The following is a 24,766-nucleotide window of genomic DNA, read 5'->3' on the forward strand; positions in this document are numbered from 1 at the left end:
CATTTAGTATGTAAGTCTACCTTTGCATTCATTATTCAAATACATGTTATCGTAGGTCATGTGAGGTGTCATAATATGCAAATATGGGTCCATAATATCTATCAATTTAACTTTTGTTGTAAACACATATTTTAATCATGCTTTACAACGACAAGAACACTCAGTTGTTCAATTTGTGCAAACTTCATACAATATTAATGCAAGCTTCATTACATGTCTATGTTTACAAGTGAATGGTCATGGGCTACACATATTACACCTAAACAAGCATGTTTGGTATCTCTTGGAACAGCTAGCATTGTAGGAAATGGTTCGTTGTATTAGTAAGAATTAACGTCATATATTTTTTATGTATTTCAAGCGCGGACAAGTTCAGCATCCAAAACAGAAAAGTGGAAACAAATACTACTTGGTGTCAATGCATGTGGGAATCGTGTCAGGGACCGGAATAATTGTCGCAAGAGATTTCACGATATTAGGGCAAAATTAAAAAGAAAAATACAACAACAACGCTTGCATGCTTCTGGCACTGGAGGTGGCCCGCTAGCACAACGTCTCATCTTAACTCCATTGGAGGAGCAGCTTCAGGAAAAATTACTTCCCGTCGTCGTTGAGGGTTTGGCCGGTGACAGAGATATCGGAATTTATTCGTCAGAATTTCCACCAGGTGAGAAATGTTACTGTACTAGGCGTGTCGTAGGCTACAGTTATTTTGTATATTTCCGCTGCTATTTATACTTTCTTCCCAATAGAAGCATACCTACATCTATATATGTATATATGTCTCTCTCTCTCTCTATATATATATATCTATCAATATATATTTATATTTCGTTGTCCTACTACAATCACTAAATAATATATAACGTGGCACTGCGTGCTCATTTGCATGTCATCTCCCACAATCCTTTGCTGCAGTGGAAGCAATTTATGCTGGCCGAATATGGGGAACAACAGGGTTGCACACATGTCTAAGACATGCAAATGAGCAAACATTAATATGTACTGTTGCAGTACATACATATATATAATAGTAATTTATATTTAATTTATTTAACACCTACAAACACGACATTACTCCCTCTTCAAATCATGCATCGAAGATATTGCATGCAACGGCCAACAAACATCACTTGCACTAACACATTTGCTTTTGTTTAGAAAAAGGTCCTTTTTTGCTTCATCTCATATACAGAGAGCATAGTGAGGCACACGTTGCATATGTTATGTAATTGTGTTCATAGGTAGCACACTTCAGACTACTATTTAGCTCATCTACCATTGTGTTCAAGCAGCTGCAATTAATATGTCATCACAGCATACACGTGAACTCAGGGGGTGGGGTTGTGCACACAGCCAAATAACAGGGTCATGTTACGGTCAACTTTGTTGACACCTTTTTCTGCTGCTTGAATTAATTGAAAGGTCAGGCTGATTTTAGTTTTTGGGGGAGGGACTACAGTTCTTAAAACCTGACAAGCTAAACAGAAGTTAATCACACTCATTTGAAATGGTAACTCTATGTACAAATTCACCCACCAAACCATTATGTATCAAACCGTACGTTACACATTCGTTCACTCAGATCTATTGTTCAACTTATATCAACACCACATTATGACACCAGCAGCATCTGTGAGCGACACACTGCATGTGTTGTGTTGTTGAGTGGCAGCCACATTCAGGCCTGCAACAGCTTCTATTAATGTAGCACACATATCCTGTAATAAAAACAATAACTTTTCCAATATTACCTACTTAATGATAAGTATTGTCAACGTTGATCTCATGATAGTGATGTACATTATTATTGTGATATTACTGCACAACATATGCAGGGTATGTCCAATATTCATAATATTTTGCTAACGCATTACTGCATAAACATTGTATGTTGTATGTTAGTGAAGTAAAAAGTCCAAAGTACACTGGCATGTACATTGTTATTAAAACGAATAATGTTCAGTTTGCCACACACATATTTTCAGTTCATGAAGTGATGCTGTTAGTTAGCCATAAATACTCAAGATACACTAACTCAATGTTCATTATGTACACATGTCCATTAACAACTGATGTTATTGTTCTATATAGTTGCTCCTGGAGGACATGTGTCACCTGAGACTGAACAAGTGTCTTCACCGGGGTCATGCAGCTCATCGCACCTGGAAGCAGAGTGTATGAGGTGCAGGACATATAATATGTTCATTTATATATGTTATGTTGTCATGTTAATTAATTGTTTTTGACATGTTATTTAAATTGGATCACTTAGTGTCATTGAAAATGAAGTGTTTTAAGAGAACATGTATTGTGTTTGTGATGTAAAGTATCATGTAGGAGTTGTGAGGTTTGAACAACCTTTCATTCATTCTTATTTCACACTGAGTCGAAACATAATTCTTAAGTCAAGGTACATTTTAATGTGACGTCATAAAACATATGGAAACATGTTAGGTGTTACTTGTTATCACAGTGTATAATTACATAGTAAAACAGCAGACATTAGCATGCCATTTCATCATGTGTTCATTTATTTTTAGAACATGATGATGCCAAAGACACAGAAATGCAATCAAGTGACCACGAAGAGGTTCCTATTCAAAGAGTAACACAGGCCATTCCTCCAGCAAGTAACACATACGCAGCAATAGCAGCTTCTGAAGAAAAAATTGTTGAAGCAGAAAATCGTCGCCATTCAGATCTGATGTCAGTGCACGAAAGGATGATATCACTGCAGGAAGAAACGATATCACAATTGTCACATCTCCACAGAGTCTTCATTGAAGTTCCTAAACAGATACAAAAATTAAACACGACATTAGAAGCAGTAGTTGTTCAGCTAACCCAAGCTAATCACTTGAGAATGACTACAACAGCACATCATTTCAACTTTAACCCATCAGAGGAAGGATCTTTAGATGCTGCTACTTTTTCACCCCATGCATCTGATCTTCATTCCCCAGGTCGGGATGTTACCGGTACAGTAGCTGAAAGTTCTGTGCATGTTCCTCTCAACATCCAACCGCTGCCATCTGTAGAAAATCTGGAGCTGACACCTACAAAGGAGGCACCAAAAAGAAAAATTCACAAGCAGTTACTACTGACCAGTTTTTGGAAACAAACTAAAAAACACAAACATGAAACGTAGCAAGCATCAGTTGTGCACTGTGTACCAACTTGTTCAAAAGTGCCACTGCCCACAAGCCCTGCCCATGAAGTGTCACAGGCCACATGCCCTGCCCGTGAAGTGTCACAGGCCACAAGCCCTGCCCGTGAAGTGTCACAGGCCACAAGCCCTGCCCGTGAAGTGTCACAGGCCCCAAGTCCTGCCCGTGAAGTGTCACAGGCCACAAGCCCTGCCCGTGAAGTGTCACAGGCCACAAGCCCTGCCCGTGAAGTGTCACAGGCCACAAGCCCTGCCCGTGAAGTGCCACAGGCCAGTCAAACTGGCTCTGTTTTGCTTAAAGTTGTAGCCAAACGGAAAAAAAAACCCAACAGACAACAAGCAGGCCTGTGACTCGGTCTCAAAAGGAAAAAAAAGAATAAATGTTCTAATTAAGTAAATCTGTATTTGGCCTTGTGTTGTTGACTTGAGATTATCTAATGAATATTGTATGTATGATCAAGACCTGTTGTTTCCAAACATTCAAGTATGTCCTTGTACACGTGAAGGTTTGAAAATGTTCACAGTCCGAATGAATGCATAATGTAATTAATATTTATGTATTAATCATCTGTTCAGTAATGGTCCAACATTACACACTTGCAATGTTTTGAGAAGCTGACATTCACTTAGCTGCAAAAGATTGTATTTGGGTGTGTTTGGTAGGTAATTTAGGTAATCATTGCATGTTAATAGTATTCACATGCAAGTTAAAATAAATATATATTTAACTGCTAACATTCTACATTTCAGTTTTGTGCAGGATGAACTGTCAAATATTACTTACCTTCACCTTTCTTGAAGCTTCTTTATGTTGGCCTTTCATCATGTATGAGTACTGGTTTCAATAACATATCTGTGAATGTGTAGTAATATATATGTAGTATCTATGGATATATGTACACACACAGTGTATAACTAAAATTATATATATATATATATATATATATATATATATATATATATATATATATATATATATAATATATATATATATATTGTGACACACAGAAATATCGCTCTACACTTAAATAAATTGTGTCCAAAACACCTGTTGATAAGTCATATATTATAAGACTGAACAGTGGTGCTAAAGGTTAAGTAAAAATGGAAACAACAAGGGAAAAGCAACCTTTAAATAGCACACAGACATAGAGGAAGGTGTAACAAAAGAATTAATTAAGGTGAATAAAACAGGGGATAAAGTTTAAAAAGTGAGGGGGGCTCAACACTAACTAGACAATGTGGACCTGGAGGCAAGGGTCTAAAATAAAGATCCAAAGCAAGACATGTACAGGACACAGATGGTATTGTATAAGCACAACTGCGTGACAATCAACCTACACTAGGATCTTGTGACCACATGTAAAATTATTATGCCATATAATTATTGCAATGGTTACATGCTGTGGATACACAAGTGATGAAGGTAACACAGTTCAAAATACGTCACCACTTAGTAGGTAGATGTCACAGACAGAAAGGTAGGTCAAAACTCCATGTCAGGTGGAAAAAGGTAGGGGCCCCCCTCAGCAAGACTCCCACTCCAAGTCTGTCTGTGACATCTACCTACTAAGTGGTGACGTATTTTGAACTGTGTTACCTTCATCACTTGTGTATCCACAACATAATACCTTTGTATTGCAGTCTCACCACATTTATCCGCTTGGCAGTGGGGCTTGGAAACTGGGGGTAACTGCTGGACCCTGGACCGGCACCTCTACATGCGGACCCTTCTGCTCTCTCTGGTCTCTCTCCAGCTTCTCCAGGGATGCTCCGCTGTGCTGCACCGTCCGTGGCTGCTGGTGGCCTCTGTGCTGCACCGTCTCTGGCTGCTGGTGGCCTCTGTGCTGCACCGTCTGTGGCTGCTGGTGGCCTCTGTGCTGCACCGTCTGTGGCTGCTGGTGGCGTCTGTGCTGCACCGTCTGTGGCTGCTGGTGGCCTCTGTGCTGCACCGGCTGCTGGTGGCCTCTGTGCTGCACCATCCGTGGCTGCTGGTTTTCTGTGCTGCAGCATCTGTGGCTATTGATTCCCCTGTAATGTTTTTTCCTGAGGCTGCACAGGTAACAGCTGCAGCTCCTCTCTGCATTCCTCCCTCCCCCGCACTGTGCACAGGTTGTGCTTTCTTGAGGCTAATTGGTAGCCCTTGTGCAGGTTTAGTGATTTCATGGCACCCCTCTGATGATGCAACTTCTGCAGTGTTTGCAACACTCTGGTTGCCCTCTGGTAGTGCCAGCTCTGCAGTGTTTTCTGCACTCTGGCTGGTCTGTGATATGACCACTTCTGCATAGTTTGTATCACCCAGATTGCTTTCTGACAGTGAGGTCTCACTAATCACATAGTCTGTGCCTGGGACACCATGCTCAGGGGTGTGAGCTGCTGTTTCTTGCATCTCTGCACTGCTGGTCTCAGGGGGCTGTGTTTGCGAGACCCACCCTTTGCTGCTCCAGCTGCTCACTGGGGAGTAGTATTGGATCTTCCGGACACCTAAGGGGTTAACTGCTGAATCATCTTTCCTCCCCTCACTCAGGTATAGCTTTTGGCTTCCCTCCAAACTGCTACTCCGCCCCTGTGTTTGGGAATTGGAACTCTCAGGGGCCTCATCTGAAGACAAACTACTCATAGTCTCTTCTATTTTTGCAGCTCTGCTCTCTGCTTTCTTTTTCCTTAGTTTCTTCATTTTGCTTAACTCTGTTTTCACTTTCATCTCTGCCTTTTCAGACAAACATTTCTTTGCTTTGCAGAACTTCTCAGCTGTCTTAATCCTCTCACTCCATCAGAGTCTGCCTCCATGATGGGTCTCAGACCCCCTTCTCCCCCACACACCTCTCACTGCACCTCCATACTTGTGAACACACTCTCAGCCTGGATAGCGGCGTTCTCTGGTCTAAGGCAGGCAGCTATTGCCAGTAACAACATCCTTTTATACCTTGCTGGTTATCAGGTGTCAGCTTACATCCTGATTACCTACTGTAGCTTCCTCCTGAGTTAACCTTCTGAGTGCTGGATGAAGCACTCAGACATATGTCTCCCAGGCATAACTGATCACAATGATCTATTAAATATTTTCATTTTTTATGGGCACACGCTCTCTTGGACATCATTTATCTCTTTTGTTTCCTGAGTACTAGTGTCTATTTTTTCCTACCACCTTGCGGTTTCCAGGAGGAGCTCCTTTCTCTCACTTTGCACGTCTGTGATAGCGGTCCGCACGCGGCTGTCATGTGTTAGGTCAATGTGTCTCTGTAAGTCTCTTTCTTGCAGGCTTTCGCCGGTGTTAGCCCTGGTCAAGTAAGTGATGTATGTATGCCTCTGACAGCTCTTGATAGCATGAGTGAGCTATCTTTAATTAAGTTATTGCTTGCTCGAGCTGTTGTACATAATTGCCAGTACCGGCGACATTGCGTATTCCAAGTGGGGTTGGTTCCCAGGCATTCTCTAATTTAGCGCGGTGCGCTTCAATATCAGTTTCGTACTTTTCGCGCGCTTTTTGTGTCAAGTGTGACTATCCGTTTAGGCCTTGCGCCTGTTGCAGTTGTGCAGCAGTCTCTATATCTGAGTGGTCACTCCTGCGTGGTGTCTGGTGAGGATCTGAGTTCTGCCATGCTGCAGGTGTGTGTAGGCCTTTAGCCAGTGCGTGTGGATTGCGGTCTGTTACCTTGCGTCAGCGATGGATGACTGTCTCAGATAGTGCCGGTAGGTGTCCTACAGCGGTAAGTGTAGCAGTAGCAGGTGTACAGGTGTCCGGTGGCTCTGACCTGTGTCCTGGCGGGTGTCCGGTGGCGTGGCCCTTGTTGGCTCTAGCCGTAGAGACGTGCGCAGGGGTAGGTGGGATGGTAGCTCCTCACTGTGAAGCTGTGCAGAGGGTGGACTCAAACAGAAAAGGCAATCAAAGTACTGTGTATAGTTGTCACGGTTGTGCTCGCCACAAACCAGGGTCGGACCGCGTGGCTGCGGTGGGGTTATATAACCACCGACCTTAGACCGCGCAGGCTGATCTGGAATGCGAAATCCATAGTCAAACGAGCCAGGGTCGGGACTGGAGAGAGCAGCATAGTCAGTGGATGAGCCAGGGTCAGGATAGGAGACATCAGGTTAAATGTTATCTAAGCGGAGTTTCAGCAACAGGATTTCAAGTAGGTCCGCTTCAGCGTAATAGCTGCAGGGCGGGAGCGGGTTCTGCGGGAGTGGCGACCACGGCCCATGGTGCCGGTCTCAGGAAGGAGAAGGCTGATCGAAGTGGGCACACCACCAGGCAGCACTGGTAAACCAATGCTTCAGCAAAGTAGTCCAAAGCTGGCCTCTGCGAAGGGAGGGAGCAGCAGGCCACGGGATCCACACAGTAACCACTGCTAGGGGAGAATGCAGCAGGTTGCAGAATCCAGGCAGGCAGAACCGAGGCCTCTGCGTAGCGAACAACAGCAAGCCAACTGGAACCAGGACTTAGAGATGAGAACTAGAACATAGCGAAAATGTATAAACACACGAGACAAGCCAGAGGGCTTGTGGCAGAACACATGTAACGTCCAGAAGGATTTATGCTCGGCAGTGAAGCAGTGTGGGAGAGCCGTATATAAAGGGCTACGGGCCAATAACAGGAGGGAGGTCTGTGAGAATCCTCCAATGACAGAGCACATGGCAAAGGCTGCAGTGAAAGCTAGCACAGGTACTAATGATTGCAAGAGGGAGTATAAGGTGAACTGCAGTGATCTGCAAGGCTACAAGCAAAGAGAGAAACGGATTCCTTACAATAGTGCACTGCCTGACTGCAGTGCTGATGCCTTGTGTAAAGCTGCTTGCTTATGCTGGTGTGCAGAGACTGCTCTGTACTAGCTGTGTAAACTGCTTGCTTATACTGCTGTAGAAGCTGCGCTCTGTATTGGCAGTGTAAAGCTGCTTGCTTGTCAGTGTGCAGAGACTGCTCTGTATCTTAGAATAAAGGCTGTGATTAGCAGCTTCTGTATGAGACCCCAAAGCACACGGTCCTCCTTTTTACTATCCTGAAACCAGGGTCACGTATGATGTGTGAATAGCTCCAGTTAGCTTTAACTCAGCCCTCTTTCCAAAGCACACCAAGTCCTGCTATGTTTTCTTCACTTTATTGGAAAGGTGTCAATATATAGAGGCACTTGTGGATGTTATGTAGTGATGGGAGAGTGCTTCTTTATAGGTGCTTTGTAGTGAAGGGCAGGTAAAAAGGAAATGGCCTTGCCAAGAGGAGTGTAGTATAGAAGGGTACTCACTTAGCTAGGGTCAGGAATGAAAAGGAAGTGTGGGGGAATCTGGGTAACAGGAATAGCCTTCAGGGACAGACTAACTGTCAGCAAGACAAGGGGGTTGAGAATAGCCCACTCTCAGCTAGGAGAATAGAAGGTTGCTAGGGCAACCAACACTGACTAGGGCTGTGTAAACAACGTATGTATCGATAATGTTGTCTTCCACATGCAGCTAGCTGCTGGGACAGGGAAAATAACAGGCAGCCAATCTAGGGAGACATGAATCCTATGAGCTGCAAAGGGAGACAGAAACATATGAAATCCTGTTCCAGGACAACATTGCAGATCAATCAGTTGTCCTGTAATCGATGGCTTGGTTGTGTTATTTAATTCATTTATTGCACAACATTGTGGTAAAGGTTGGCCATGAATATTATAGGACTGTATCATACAAATGAAAAAGGACCCAGTCTTGCAGCACTCAATCACTAGGAATGTAATGTTGTAAATTTAAAATATACTTTATTGATAACCTTGAATAAAAAATAGGGTGTTAAAACGTAATTAAATGATAATAAACAGCTCGTGACTGTATCCTTGATAACCCACCTACGGTAAGGTGGGTAGATGTAGTAGAGTCCCTAATGAATATTGGGGATCAAACGCTACTGATAGTAGCTACCTAAAAGACAGCCACAAACAGCATACACTTAGCTAGTAGCCATCACCCCAAATCACTTATTAAGGGAATACCTGTGGGGCAATTTCTTCGCTTAAGAAGAAACTGCAGCAAAGAGGAAGACTTTGAAGAAAAGGCACGGGATATGAAGGACAGGTTCTGTGCAAGGGGTTACAGTCAGAAATGTATAAAAAGAGCATACAAATGGGCAAAGCATAAGGCAAGATCAGAATTGGTCATGGATAGAATAACGCAGCCAGAGCAGAGAACAATAAGATTCATAGGCACATTCAACAAACAATGGAAGGTGGCAAGGGAAGTCCTACAGAGACACTGGCACATACTCAGGGCGGATGAAGATCTATGTGATTCCATACCATCCTATCCAGCAATGGTCAGCAGACGGGCCAAGAACCTTAGAGATCACCTGGTCCACAGCCACCATAATGTGATAATACCAAGGGCCACTTGGCTACCGCCACGTGTAAATGGCAATTTCCATTGTCAAAGATGCAAGGCTTGCCAGTACATGACAGCCTCGAAAATATTCAGCAACCACGACAACAAGAAACATTTCCATATACGCAAATTCATAAACTGCAATACATCGGGAGTAATCTACATGGGAACTTGTAAATGTGGAAAAAAGTACGTGGGAAAAACACGCCGTCTAAAAATACGGATATTGGAACATGTAGGATCTATCAGAAACAAACTTGATACCCCGGTAGCCAACCATGCAAACAGGTGCCAACCAGGAGATTTAAAAGCTATCACCTTCATGGGGATAGACCAATTCTCTCCAGGAATCAGACGTGGGGACTGGGATAATGAACTTCTAAAGATTGAATCAAGATGGATCTATACATTGGGAACATTGAGTCCTTTCGGACTCAATGAGGGATTTGTCTTTAGCCCCTTCATATGAATCCTATTTCTCTAATTGAAATTGACCAAACCTTGCCCTCTAACATCAGTGCCTGGGTCATATTTATTTGCCCAAGTATTTTTTGTATTTTTTGTATTTTTTATATTTTTTGTATTTTTTATATTTTTTGTATTTTCTGCAGCTTTAGACAGGAACACAGCAGTCTCTAAAATAACCTGCATTCACTACAGTATATCACAACCAATTAAGGATCAAAATCAATTTTCAGTAAATAAAACAAGGACTAAGTGTGCATTTTATTCATAACTTTATTTCAAATTGATGGAACACAGTGTATTTGATACTGATATGGTATATGATTACATGTATACCTTGACTACAAACAGTGACTAACCAACACTATTACCTATGAATACTAAATTTCACAACACCAAACCCCTAGCCTAATGTGAGCAGCGACATAAGTAATACATCACAGAGACAAAAACCACTTTAGCCATAGATATTCAGCCCTTGCAAGTGTTGCAATTTGCTACACACATTGGCAACAGTTTAAGGGCAATCTGAATCTGGCAACATGGCTGTTACTAGTTTGCAGACCACATCAGTGCACTCCTAGCAGTGGGATATCACATCTGTCCAGCAACAGTAATTTAGAAGTTAAGTGTGGAAGCAGTTATTTCCACAGTGACTATAAATACCAACCTCCACACGCAGGGACCTCCCCCCTACGTGCCCTGAAGAAGCGTTCACTACGTGAAACGCGCGCGTCGGCCACCTACCTCTTACTCACGTGGGAAACTCATTTATTTCAAGTGCAGCAGCATTCTGATACTTATCAGCGCTTATATATATCTCAAGCTTCCCTGCCTGTGCATGTTATATGGGATCGCGCTTTACCATATTATCGCCCTGAGGGGCCATTGAGTTACTCACCTTCAGACAGGCAAGTCCTCGAGCACATCAGCGCTGATATAACCAAGATCAGCGCTGATGTAGGGGACTGTGCGTTACAAGTTAGACCAGTTCCTTCACTTGGTTATAGATACATGTCAGCTGATCATCGAGAGGGAAGGTGGTGCGTATATGGGTTTCATAAACTAACCCCAGCTTCAACCATCCTTACACCCCACTCCTCTTTGAGCTGAGCAATTTTGCAATCCTACTATACATTAACCCATTATCTGCTGAACAGCACCGCAGGGGGTTACAGCCTACAACATCACATTTACTGATTAGTGCTAACCCTCCTTTGCCACTGCAGACACGTTGGAAGTTGCCTCCATGCCACCATTCACCCTTTGTGCGCAGTACAGTACCACGCTCACGTAAGGGTATTTGCATATATGTGCACAGTGTCTGCATCTGGCTCCTAATACAGCGTCCACTGGGCAGCAACAGCAGATAACATTGACAACCTATATTGACACGAGTTAAGGTTTACCCTGGTTAACAACATATGCATAGCACCACTGTATCAACTGCTACTAACAGGTGTCTCAACTACCTACCTCACCTACAGTTTAGGTGTCTATAGGACTACTCAATGCTCTAGCTAATGCCATACTATCCTGTATCTTACTACGTAGTGTGTCCATGAGTCTGCACCTATGATCAACAGTGTGGGCTACACAGGTTCTCACCATAGACCTGGCTCACACAGTGATATCATATCTATATCAGGGACAGATATCACATAGGTCTAACTAAGCGCACATTATGCCACACTATATTACTGTGCCTATCCTCAGTGTATCAATTTAGTGCGTATCATACGCCTGGATACACTCGCAAGGAGAGTGTCTTTCAAGTGGGCTCTCACAGGCTCCTTTTTCCTATATTTCTAGGTAGCTACTATCAGTAGCGTTTGATCCCCAATATTCATTAGGGACTCTACTACATCTACCCACCTTACCGTAGGTGGGTTATCAAGGATACAGTCACGAGCTGTTTATTATCATTTAATTACGTTTTAACACCCTATTTTTTATTCAAGGTTATCAATAAAGTATATTTTAAATTTACAACATTACATTCCTAGTGATTGAGTGCTGCAAGACTGGGTCCTTTTTCTTTTGTATGATATTATCACGTCTCCATCCAGTCAGCACCTCACTGTGGTCTAACACAAGCTGTGCGGGTTTCTTTTGCGTGTAGCATATTATAGGACTGGCCAATTACTAGATACAATTTGTGCATTGCTAGAGAGAGGACAGAGATCAAGAGGCGGAGCCAATCACAAGAGGAAGGGTCTGTCACTTTACTAATGCTTTCTACATTATAAACATTCAACATCTTATACTAAAATGTATGGTATGTTTTATTTTTACAAGTAAGTATTTTGTTATAGCACATAAATGATTTCTTTTATACACACGTATGATATTGTTTGAACTTCACCTTTAAGACGTCCCGATACAAATATCCAGCGAGCCTTCTGAACGTAAATATTCATGTACCCCCTATAGAACCATTACATCAACAAGTGATATCTTAACCACTTCATAACCTAAGCGGTGACACAATAAAGTCCTAAAGAAACTGAAAAATAGTTTGTCTGTGAGTTTGTGCGTTTGGTTGGTCGGTGGCTCACGCTCTGATTGTCCTGCGGGTGGGGTGACGGCAGAAACACGGCTACACACGCCCTCACCCTTTGTCTCCTCACACTGCGTTCCCCTCTGACCGACAGTCACACGCCGTGCACCCAGAGAATTACCGTCCTTAGCCACACATCCTGCTCACTGAGGCCCGCCGCCTCACACCCACTGCCCGCACCGCCGCCTCACACTCTCCACACACCCTGCCGCCTGACACCCTCCACCTTCCGCCTCACACTCTCCAGCCGCCCCGGCGCCTCACACCCTCCACCCGCCCCGCCGTCTCACACCCTCCAGCCGCCGCATAGCCTCACACCCTCCAGCCGCCGCATAGGCTCACCTCCAGCCACCCCGCCGCCTCACACCCTCCAGCCACCCCGCTCCCTCATTCCCTCCACCCGCACCACCTCATACCCTCCACCAGCCGCGCCTCACACTCTCTAGCCGCTGCATAACCTCACACCCTCCAGCCACCGCATAGCCTCACCTCCAGCTGCCCCACCGCCTCACACCCTCCAGCCGCCGCATAGGCTCACCTCCAGCCACCCCGCCGCCTCACACCCTCCAGCTGCCCCGCTCCTTCACTCCCTCCACCCGCGCCACCTCATACCCTCCACCAGCCGCGCCTCACACCCTCCAGCCACCGCATAGCCTCACCTCCAGCTGCCCCACCGCCTCACACCCTCAACCCACCCCGCTGCCTCACACCCTCCACCTGCAACACCGCCTCACGCCGTCCACCTGCAACGCCGCCTCACGCTCCCTCCCACCCGAGCAGGAGACCAGCCGCCTCATACCCTCCACCCACCGCACCTCACCTCCACCCGCCGCGCCTCACACCCTTTACCTGCCCAGCCGCCTCACGCGCAGGGGGGGAGAGTGATGTGAGGTGCAGGGGGGGAGAGTTCTGTGAGGTGCAGGGAAGGGGATAGGGATGTCAGCTGCAAGGGAGGGGAGAGTAATGTGAATGAGGTGCAGGGGGGAGAGTAATGTGAGGTGCAGGGGGGGAGAGAGGTGCAGGGGGAGAGTGAGGTGCATGGGGGGGGGGGAGAGTGATGTGAGGTGCAGGGGGGGAGAGTGATGTGAGGTGCAGGGGGGTAAAGTGATGTGAGGTGCAGGGGGGTAAAGTGATGTGAGGTGCAGGGGGGAGATTAATGTGAGGTGCAGGGGGGAGATTAATGTGAGGTGCAGGGGGAGATTAATGTGAGGTGCAGGGGGGGAGAGTGATGTGAGGTGCAGGGGGGGAGAGTGATGTGAGGTGCAGGGGGAGAGTGATGTGAGATGCAAGGGTGAACGGGGGAGAAAGAGAGGGGAAGGGGGAGAGAGAGGTGAATGAGGAGAAAGAGGGGAGCGGAGACAGGGGGGGAGCGGGAAAATTAAATCCCGGGCAACGCCGGGTATATCAGCTAGTATTTATTAAAACTCTGTGAGGAATCGCCATCCTGGCGGCCGTAGACCGTCTCATCACCTTAGAGACCCTTCTGCGTCGGACACCCAGGATGCACCATCTCTTGGCCCTGTTACGCGTGCAAGGATCTTGCGCGGTCTGACTTTCCGTCCGCAGGCTCTGACTCCGCCCCTGCCCCAAAGTGTGATGGGTGCGCTCATCCAGCCTCCCTGCTGATGCGCGTTTTAAGCTCCACCCGCACTCTGGTGACGGACAGGACCGGCGTGGAAATGACGTGCGTTCCAGACTCCGCCCCCTGACCTCTGTGCACCAGCAACCTATAGGATTCCACTTCCTGGTTCCAGCCTGGCTTGCGATTGGAGGTTCACCCTTTATATACTTTCCTGCTGCAGACTCTCATTGCTGAGCATAGTCTAGTGTGACGCCGTGCCTTGCTGCATTCTAGTCCTGTGATTTTGCCTTGCCTGTTAACCTCTTGTTGCCTGACCCTGCTTATATCCTTGGACTCCGCATCTCTCTACTCCTGATCTGGATACAAACGACCACTCTCCTGTCTCCAGTCCTGACCTTGGCTAAGTACTCCAACGATCCGATACTCTCCTATCTTGAACCTGGCTACGTACCCCGACGATCCGCTACTCTCCAATCTTGAACTTGGCTACGCACCCCGACGATCCGCTACTCTCCAGTCCTGAACTTGGCTACGCACCCTGACAATCCACAACTCTCCTCTCCGGACCTGGCAAGTACCTTTAACTATTCTCACATCTCCAATGCTGACCTGGCTTGCACGACCAATCTACATCCTAGGCGCGCCCGCGTGGCTGTGGGTTGGTGCTACTCAATTCCCTACATCAGCACCGCGGTCACGCTTCGTTTGTGGTGAGCTACGCGTTAGAAACTCATACTTTTCAAGACCACGGCATCACAACTACAAAGCAATACATGTGAGCTCCAAAGACTCCATGCTTAAAACATATGCGTAAAAATTGCATTTATTTTTCTAAGTCCCATCTCTCCGCTTCTCGGCAGCTTCTCACCACGCTCTTGCCAACTTTTCCTAGCTAGATGATTTTGAGAGGAAAGCTCAATTCTAGAGCCGCGATTAGCCTCGATAAGATAAGCGGGGTTACTAGAATACCACAAGTTTGAAAAGCTGACGATAAGTGGTGATAAGTGGCTTATTGATGTGCATTTGTCGATTTATTGTTTTTTTTCGGCAACATTTTTTTGCCGAAAAGCTCTCTTATTGCTGACTTATCGGAGCTTGCTTAATAGCAGTAGACTTTTTTGGCGATAAGTGACTTATGCTTAGTGCATAGCCCCCATATTCTAAAAATCTTTTTTTGTTTTAGTATGAGTAAAAAAATTGGGTTACCTGATACCTGAAGAAGAAGCGCGTCCCGAATATTCCTGTATACAGTAAGGTCCCTAGTGATCTGCATAAAAACACATGGAACCCCCCCTTGGGATTACCAAATGGTGTAAGGGGTTAAAGGGGTTTAAAGAGTTAGATATTGAACACCTGCCCCAATAGATAGTATATTCAAAGGGGCCAAGCAGGTGCCTGGTCACACCCAGCTTCTGGAATATGCTGGATGGGTCACCTGGTCTAGGGTGACACAGCAGAGGCCTAGCTCCACCCCTTTTTCAGCTTGGATATGGGGAGTTGGAGAGAGGTGATAAATAGGAGGAGAGAAGAACTCCGCCCTCAGATCTCAGAAGGAGAGACAGAGAGGGGGTGGGGGAATCTCACCTGTAAATATGTAAGTACTGTACATAGAATAGGGTAGTTGTCCATTTGTTGTTTTAATAGATAGGGAAGTGCACTTGAAGTTAGGATCCTTAGCATGAATTGGCTTTATTTTTGTTAAATAAATCACGACACGGTGTAATATGTCATGTGTTGTTGTTTATCTGAGGTTGTATTTTCTCTATTTTTTTTATTTCTCTAGACAAACATTTTCTCTATTCAGCTTATAGTTTTGACTGCTTGCACATATTTTTTTTCAAGCGCTGAATCACATTTTATGAAGCAGTTCTAAACCCTGTTTTTCCAATATTGCCACCACTTCAAAAACGTCGCTGTCGAGTTTTACAACAGGAAAATGCAGTGGCAGAACTGTGAAGGGTCCACCACTCCAGAGCATCAGATTTGTGTGGGAACCCCACTCATCTCAGCAGCATCTGTCAGGAGTGGGATCTGTGACGTTACTTAAGAGGAAAGTTTTATTTTAGGGGGTGAAGTTATGGTGTTAGGGGCAGGGGTTAGGACTGTGTCACAGTGTCTTTTGGTAGAGTGAGATTTACTTCATGCTATGTTAATAGTGATACATAGTCCTATTGTGTGAGAGTCGAGTAAATTGACAGGACTCTTGACAGGAGTGCAATGGTGTCATACCACTGTTATTTATTGATCAGTTGTAGACGTGATATTTATTTTTAATTGAGCGCAACACACTCCACATCTTTATTACAACTGGACCAGCAAATTGATTGCTTCACCTATTGAAGCTGTAACATCTTTCATATTCTGGGACTGTCTTGGACGTCATATCAACATTTCTATGTTGGTACTTTATTTTTCAAGCAATTACTGTACAACAGTATATGCTTATGTCCCATTGTTCTGTCACTGCAGTCCCTCAAAAAAACAGAGGCATGACCAAATCCATCTCTTGTCATTTTGGATCCCACTATCCTTTTTCGTGTGTGATAACATTAATCAAACACTTTACAAAGAGATCCATGAAAACGTTCTGCTTTCTATTGGTAGCTATGTCTATTTTAAGGCTCATCCGTTTTTTATTGCATTGTTTCATTTCTGTTAGAGATTGGATGCTAACAGAGAAAGATGCCAATTTTCAAGCTACCAGTGGTTCAACAGTTTGGAATAATATCAACTAGATATCATCAGGATTTTCAAAAAAGGCTCTTGGAAAAAACTTTAAAAAATGAAGATCCTGAACGTAAAAATGTGGACCACAGGTAAACATTTTTTAAGTGTTCATCATGTGGTTTCTGTATTTTAGTGTATTGTATGGTACAATATAGACACATAAAAAGTGATGACACGTATCTTGATGGTAGCATTAGCATTGAAACACAAATACTAGAGATGTGAAAATGTTTGCAAAAGAATGCGGAAAAGATTGGCGAACAAAAAGTAAAATATAAAAATGTGCAGGATTATGTGATGTGGAAGGTCATGTTGGTCATGTGAACTATTTTTTTTTTTTAAATGGTGACATTTTGCAGTTTAGGAAAACTGTAGAAAAACAGGAGAAATTGTAATGTTGCCCCTTTTTTAAATTAAAATAACTCTTGCAAAATGTTTGGGAATCTGCACAATTAGCAGTAAAAAAATTGCGAGTAAAAATGTAACCTGCTCACTCATCTCTACACAATACCCCCTAGGCCGGGGCCATGGTAAAAAATACAGCGCTGAGCCATGCTGAACCAGGAAACTTACCTCCTGCATCCGGCATTTGTGGGGCTTTGGTAAACGCTTCTGCACACTTCCGCAGGCGTGCGGAGGCGTGTGGAATTGCAGCCGACAGATTCATTAAATTTTTCGCGCTGAGGGAAGCGGAGGGCCGGTCACGTGACCGTCAAAAGCCAAAGGCACTCCGTTGCGCCGTGACGTGGTGCACTAGCCCCGCCTACCACCCGCCTACCACCTGCCTCACAAGCGCACTCGCTGACGCTCATGCCAGGACACTAAAAAGCTCCTGCTTGAACAGGAGAGCATGAGCGTCAGCGCAGCTCAGCGCTGTAATTTTTACCATGGCCCCGGTCTTAGATGTACTTTTTTCATTAAGCATAGTTTCTGTGTTTTTGTTTAGTTCGGCAGATATGAGCCACTAGTTTAAATAAATAATTTTGAACAACGTAAAGCATCTTAGATCTCATTACTGTTGTTTTGGAAATATGGATTGTTAAAGTAAAATGATACAAACTTGAAAGAAAAATAGGGCTTTGAACATGTTATATTTAGCACTAGAATACTGGACACAGTATGTGGAAGAAAAAGAATCATACTTGGAAATCACTTGACTGGTAGAATTCATACAATGTATTTCCAGATGAAGTGAAAGAGGCCAATGCCTTCCAATGGGGAGTTAATACCCTTTTTTCCCACTAAGGGATATTCTTCTTTTCTACTGCTTATGAAGAATCAATAGAGGATTAGGTTTCTGGTCAGTAAATGACATTTACAATCATTGCAGTTCTTGTGATCTTTATTTAGAAGGCCCTTGGAAATCACAGAGGAATTCATCAAACAGTTCAACAATGCAGATGAGATAGAAGAGCAGTCGCGCATGCTTGATATTGCTAGAAAAATTCTTCACAGATGCAAGGTAATAAAATCTTTTACTGTGTGTTTAAAAAAAAAATACAAAATGAATGTACGGATCATGTTCTGGCATCTAATTCATTTTTGAGAAACTCAACAGCATCCCAATGGGATGTGATCCTTGTAAATTAATTATGTTTCAAGAAACATTTAATTATTTATATCTACTAATAACTTAACTGCTAAGTGATAAAATAATAAAATAGCAAAGCAAATAGAAGAGACTAAAAAAATCATAGTTTCAACATTTTTAACAATGCAAAATGTCTATACAATTGATTACAATAATTGTCCATATTTCATGGGTGTGAAAACATGCAAGTTACTTAGCAAGTATTAATGAACTGCTTATATTACGTCTCTATTTAAAAAGCTGTTGATTTGAAATCTGCTAATGCTAATCTGTTGCTTGACAGCCTGAGTCTTTCAAAATGATTTAGTGACCTCAAAGGGTTGTGAAATACATGGCCCTGATAGAGGAAATATTTATAAAATTATACATCTGGGGGGACTGCTACTTTCAACCCCTATAGGTACTGTATATATTTATAAGCTTAAGATCTATATCTTGTTTATGATGAACCTAAATGGAAAAGGAGTATGTATCACACATCCATAGCAGAACTCAAAATTGTCAAACTTTAATTTTACCCATAGCATTCGTTTGATATTATTTTTGGAATAAATACTGCTGTTAGTAGATATGATATTGAAATGTAAGTCCTAAATAGTATTGTAGCCATAACACAGTAATGGAACCTATTAATGTGAAAATGATAGAATTATGTTCATAAGACATACATAAATATCTGGAGCATTTTGCATAAGACAAGGCGACGTGTGGTAAAAGGAAAATGCTGCAAAATTATAAACAAGCAAATGTTTTTATTAAATACCCAATCTTATTCTTATATCAAAGATTGATAACCACAGAATCTCTTGCTAATGAGGTTGTTTAAACTGTTCAGACTGAAATGAATATTTAATACCGCTGGTGGAAACAGAAAGAAAATTATTGGCCTTAAAGACTAACGATTAATAGTTTAACATTCAGATTATGTTGACCCTGTCATCAATCAGTGGCCCTTATTTACTAAACAGCAGTAGAAGACACCTCACAACTCTTCCACTTGATTTGGCTGTGATGTGTCTCTATGCGCTGGAAGGTAACTTGTCGCAGGGTACTACATACTAAAAATTGACCCATTTCTTCCTATATACAGTAGATCATATTAGCTAATTTCCTTCATTTTGTTTGTATAATACACTATCTTTAAGTGTACAGTAGTGTGTATTCTGTCATTTTGTGCCATGCTATAAATTGTTGAAATTGTTTCATTCTTACTGTATGAACAGCAAATACAAATAACACTTGTGAGCACATTCACATGTCTCATACAGGTCTGGAACGTGGCCTTTCATCATTATCTCATAGCATACAATGTGTCCACTGCAGCTAGCAATTCTGGGTAATGATATGCAAAAGGAAACACAGTGTCACTTTTTGAACCAAAAAAGAGAAATCTCTCAACTACCAAAGACTTACTAAAAGAAGTCAATCCCAAAATGAGCTCATAATCCCTAAACCACATAATAATAGAAGCATGAAGGGTTCAACCTGAGAAATAAAAAGACAGTAACAGATGAAAAATGGAAGTGGTCTATGAGGTTATATACCCCTTAAAGTGTTTCACTGTAGGTGCATTCAGAGATATAACAATTAATAAAATAAAATGTAGCCTTGAATAAAATCTAATCCATGCAAAAAATATTAAAAGGTCCAAAAAATTAAGTAGAGGTGAGAGTGGAAATGTATCAACATTATGCTTAATGTAACAGCACAATTAGCATAAATAGCAATGTATTGCATGTTATTTGCTTGTGCAAAGTGGTCATATTCATGAATCTGGTCAGGAATAGAGATGGTTTTTTTTTTTGGCGAATTTGAATCTGATGCGGATTTGCCGGTTACTTTGAGCTGGGGATTTCCGCGGATCAGTCCCAAAAAGGGAAATCTGCCTTTTCCTTTTTTTATATCTCTGAAATCTGCACAGCGGATTAATAATTTTAACCTGAAAAGGTAATTTGTGATCCACATTCTGAAAAACTATTATAATAGTTGAAGGAGGAGGAGCTGAGGAGCATAAATAGAGGTGCAGCTTCAAGCCGAAGCCATTTGTTGCAGGCTTTAGCTGTGGATTGGTTAGGCTGTTGCTGCAGTTGTACTAAAGCTTAATAAAACTTGTAGCTGAACAATTAACAACAAGGCATTAACCTGTGATTGACTGGAGTTTCAGTTAAATGGGCTCTGGCCCTCCTCCTGGACATGTTCATGTTTCTGTTTGTAGTATATTAACTTGTATATAGCAGCAGTTATTGATATTATTCTGAAATAATAACAAGAATAATTATTAATCTGCAAGACCGTTTCCTAAGGCAGCGGTGCGCAAACTGGGAGGAGCGGGGGGCGGGAGATTTTTAGTTTTTCGTATATTAACTTGTGTGTTCTATCTATCTATCTATCTATCTATCTATCTATCTATCTATCTATTTATCAAATAAAAAGATCACTTGTGAGCACATTCACATGTCTTAGGCAGGACTGCAACCCTGCCTAAGACCATTATCCCCAGCATACAGTGCTTCCACTGCAGTAAGTGATTCTGGGAAATGACATGCAAATGAGCACACAATGTGTCACCTTTTGTCTGTAAAACCATTTTTACATGGAGCCCATATAAGCTAATGCTCGCTGTTAACACAGCTTTAAAGCACAGCATGGGAATCAGATGCAAAGCCAGAGAAAACATTCACATTTAGTTTCAACCATAATGGGTATCATCTGTGTGAAGTTGGTTGTACTGCTGGCTTTGCATTTTCAAGACTGTAGGGGACTGAAGTGCAGCGTTATTTTAATATTACCGATCATTTAATGAGACCCGTGAGAGACACCATTAATGGCATTTGAGGCATATAAGGGCTCGTCCATGGAAGGCCAGACCGTTGGGGATCGACTTTGCTGCTGCTTGATTGTTCTGTTGTTCAAAAGTTATAAAATTATGTTTTTACTCAAAAAAAAAAAGTTGATTTTTTAAAATTGTTTAATTGTGTCACCTTTTATAAAACATAAGTATAACATTTCACATAATGGTTGGTTAAAATCAGTCAGTCCCTCAAGAAGGCTACAAGAATTTTCATGAATGGCTCAGGGGCGGGGGGTTGTTAAGCGGTTGCCTTACCGTTGTCTTGTTAGTAAGACTTTGCGTGTGAGGTGGGTGGGGGGTAGGGAACTCTCTTGTTGACATACACGCATGCGCATACATGTGATAACACGCTCGGGCAGATTAAACTAAGCCACAACGCCACCAATTACAAATGAATGGTTTGGGGGAGGTGCTAATAAGAAGTAGAAATAATTTAGCCTATCTCTTACTGTGCGTATTTTACATACCGGTAAACCCCGTTAGGATTAACACAGCAGGGTCCCCTGCTGTGTTAATCTTATGGACCATTATGTCTGTAGCGGACCATCTTAGACCACCACGCGACATAGTGTAGGATTTACCCAGGTAAATGATTGAATAATGGCCGCTGCATCTGTATATCTTTATCTAAGTGTAGCCATGCTGTCAAATGGCCTAAAGTTTCCTCTCATGCTGGCAGTAATCCTGGTAAGTATGCAGGGTTGCCAGCAGTAATCATGGAGGTTTGCCCTCACACCCTGGTGAGGTGTCATATACATGGAGGGGAGTGGCTGCATACTCTGAGTCCATCGTTAGTGACATCAGAGCTGTGCCAGTTCCTGAAGTATATGAGGCACAGCACTGCCAAAAGTTAGTGGTTGGAGGAAGGAATAAGTCTGGGTTGAAACTTGTGAGTGAAGGGCCCACTAGTGCAGTAACTAGTGGCCCGTTTCTACGTCAAGTAGCATCAAGCCTGACAAGGCCACACTATGTCCAGGGACCTGGCACAGGGGTCATCTCCCTGAGGGGAGAGGGGATCCCACTCCATGGGAGGGCGTACCTTTCTAAGGGACAGCACGGCAAGATGTGCGGCTGAGCTAACCGCTGCAAGGGGCAGCTGGACCATACACCAAGCAACAATAAAGATGACCTTGATTAAAGACACCCTCATGTGTGAGTCTGGAATTACTCTGCAGAGGAAGGCACCATGGAGGAGTTCCTCATCAGAACCATCCCCTTGCGGACGCAGGGATCCTGATGAGGTGGAGGCGCTGCACTGGATATAGGTAGGACTCATGCCCACTACCTCAGCTGCCTGTCTGGGTTGGCATTCCCCACACAACATCATGCGGTAGACTCAGGAGTCCTGTTGCCAACAGGTGCACCACCAGACACGACCATGTAATGGGGACTGGTTAGACCACAAGGCCAATGTGAGATTGGGTGGGTCAGACAGGCCAGAAAATCCGTTACATAAGGATAATGCAGAAAAAGGGGAGGGGAAACACAAAATGGATGTGCCCCCAAAAGAATTCACTTAAATGCACACCACCCAAGTATAAAAATTAACTTTTAATAAATCCTTAAAACATATATTACCAAAGTAACGTGTGATGTGGATTAAAAATGTATTAAATCATAGCTATCAAGCAACCGTGTCATTGGTTATTCATACTATCCCAGTACCAATTGATATGGTGGGATGTAAAAGACAGGGAATGCTATGAGTAGGGTATTAACCCCTCTGGGGCAACGATGAGACCAAATGTAGAGTAGTATATAAATGTATTCAGGTAAGTGGCCACAGGATTAAATATCCTATTACTGCTAAATATAGCTCCCCTGCACATTTACATAGAGATTGGTCTAAATAATAATGCTGGCATGTGATGGTATAATAGCTGTATTATAGAACTTCCAAACACAGCAGTGCTGGCTTGAATACACAGCAATATGATGTGGAGACGCCTCACATAAGGTGCAAGGATAGCAGGCACACTGACCATGAATTGATTAATAAATAGTTAACTCATATGGTCTTCACAGTTACACCCAGGATACTGCAAACACTACATTAAAAACAGCTCCAAGTAGGAGACTGACAACATTGCGCGTCCAACGCGCGTTTCCCTCCAGCAAAGGAGCTTCTTCAGGGACAAGTATTACTGGGGGAATGAGGTCTAAACCCTTTTATACCCTTACAGCACCCTAATTACAAAATCAATGAATAACAGCTGTTGCACATGCGCACTGAGGTCCCCTCCAAACTGACTCAATAAACTACTCAAAAGTTGATAAACACAGTTTTATTTGTAAACCTCAGTGTTGTGCCTTCATTTTACCATATTCGCATTATTTACCGTTCATTTTTAGAGCTTGTAAAGCCTTAAAACATCCGCGCCGAATCAAGTATCTAATGCGCATGCGCGGGGACTTTAAACCAGTTCTGGGAGTCCATACATACATACTGCACATGCGCGGGACCTTAGAAACAATTCAGGTCGATTGCGTCCACTGCGCATGCGTAGGGACTTAGGAAATATTTCAATTGTTTCCCATGCTTATGACGCATGTGCGGAAACTTGGGGAAAGCTTCATATAGTATAGATGTAGACTGCGCATGCGCGGCGACTTAGGAATAATTCCATTGGCGCCTGTATTCATTGCGCATGCGCAAGAACTTAAGGGTTTAGCTCATCCAGTCCCATGCACATTGCGCAAGCGCTGGGACTTGGATTCTGCCCATTGTTATCGCGCATGCGTCGGGACTTGTAGGAGATACAGTTTTAAGTCCGTTTGTATCGCGCATGCGTGGCAACATAGAAATCGCCACACTTCACATCCAATGATACAGCACATGCGTAGGGACTTAGAAATATTTCCATTTCGATCTGTATGGATAGCGCATGCGTGAGAACTTAGTAAATCTTAGCGAATTCTGCCTGATGGTATGGCGCATGCGCGGGGACTTTAAATTTATTGCAGAAACTCCCCAGGTTCAATGATCGTGCATGGGATTATAGACATTGTCTAATCTATGCCCCAATGGACCTAGGGACAATGTAATATAATGCATGACCCAATAAAGGTATATAGTGAGCAGGGATGGACTGGTGCTGACAAACAGTCACAAACCTGCTAATGGCACAGAGATGGTATCAAATATTACCGGGTGCAAACTGTAAAAAGGGGGGGGGAGGGGGAGGGGGAAAGGGTATATAAGACCTGTATTACACATTTATATTATCCGGTGATTATACAAATAAAATTGATTCTATACAATCCACCATAAATGTAGTTTGTTAAGCAATGTGTCGGCTTGAAATGCAGTGATTGATAAGTAGATTTAACAATACATGAAACGTTAATGTGTATATGTACAAAATTAATTGTCTATAATTATCATATATGGCACATATACGCACATTACACCAACACTAAGCCCACTGTTGGGCGTAGGACTTTAATAATATTGTCACTAGTCTAAATAA

At 43.2% G+C, this 24,766-nt stretch overlaps 1 protein-coding gene across 2 annotated transcripts in view; it reads left to right on the forward strand.

Annotated features, from left to right (window-relative positions):
- TMEM232 (transmembrane protein 232) overlaps positions 1-24,766 on the forward strand; it is a 593,400-nt gene that overhangs the window by 24,836 nt on the left and 543,798 nt on the right. For both annotated transcript variants that reach the window (XM_075601904.1, XM_075601914.1), the window contains exons 2-3: positions 16,787-16,943; positions 18,205-18,316. In XM_075601904.1, the coding sequence (XP_075458019.1) occupies positions 16,810-16,943; positions 18,205-18,316 (246 nt within the window). In that variant the 5' untranslated portion in view covers positions 16,787-16,809. The remainder of the gene's footprint in view (positions 1-16,786; positions 16,944-18,204; positions 18,317-24,766) is intronic.

Source organism: Ascaphus truei, chromosome 1, assembly GCF_040206685.1.
Source record: "Ascaphus truei isolate aAscTru1 chromosome 1, aAscTru1.hap1, whole genome shotgun sequence".
Taxonomy (NCBI): Eukaryota; Metazoa; Chordata; class Amphibia; order Anura; family Ascaphidae; genus Ascaphus; species Ascaphus truei.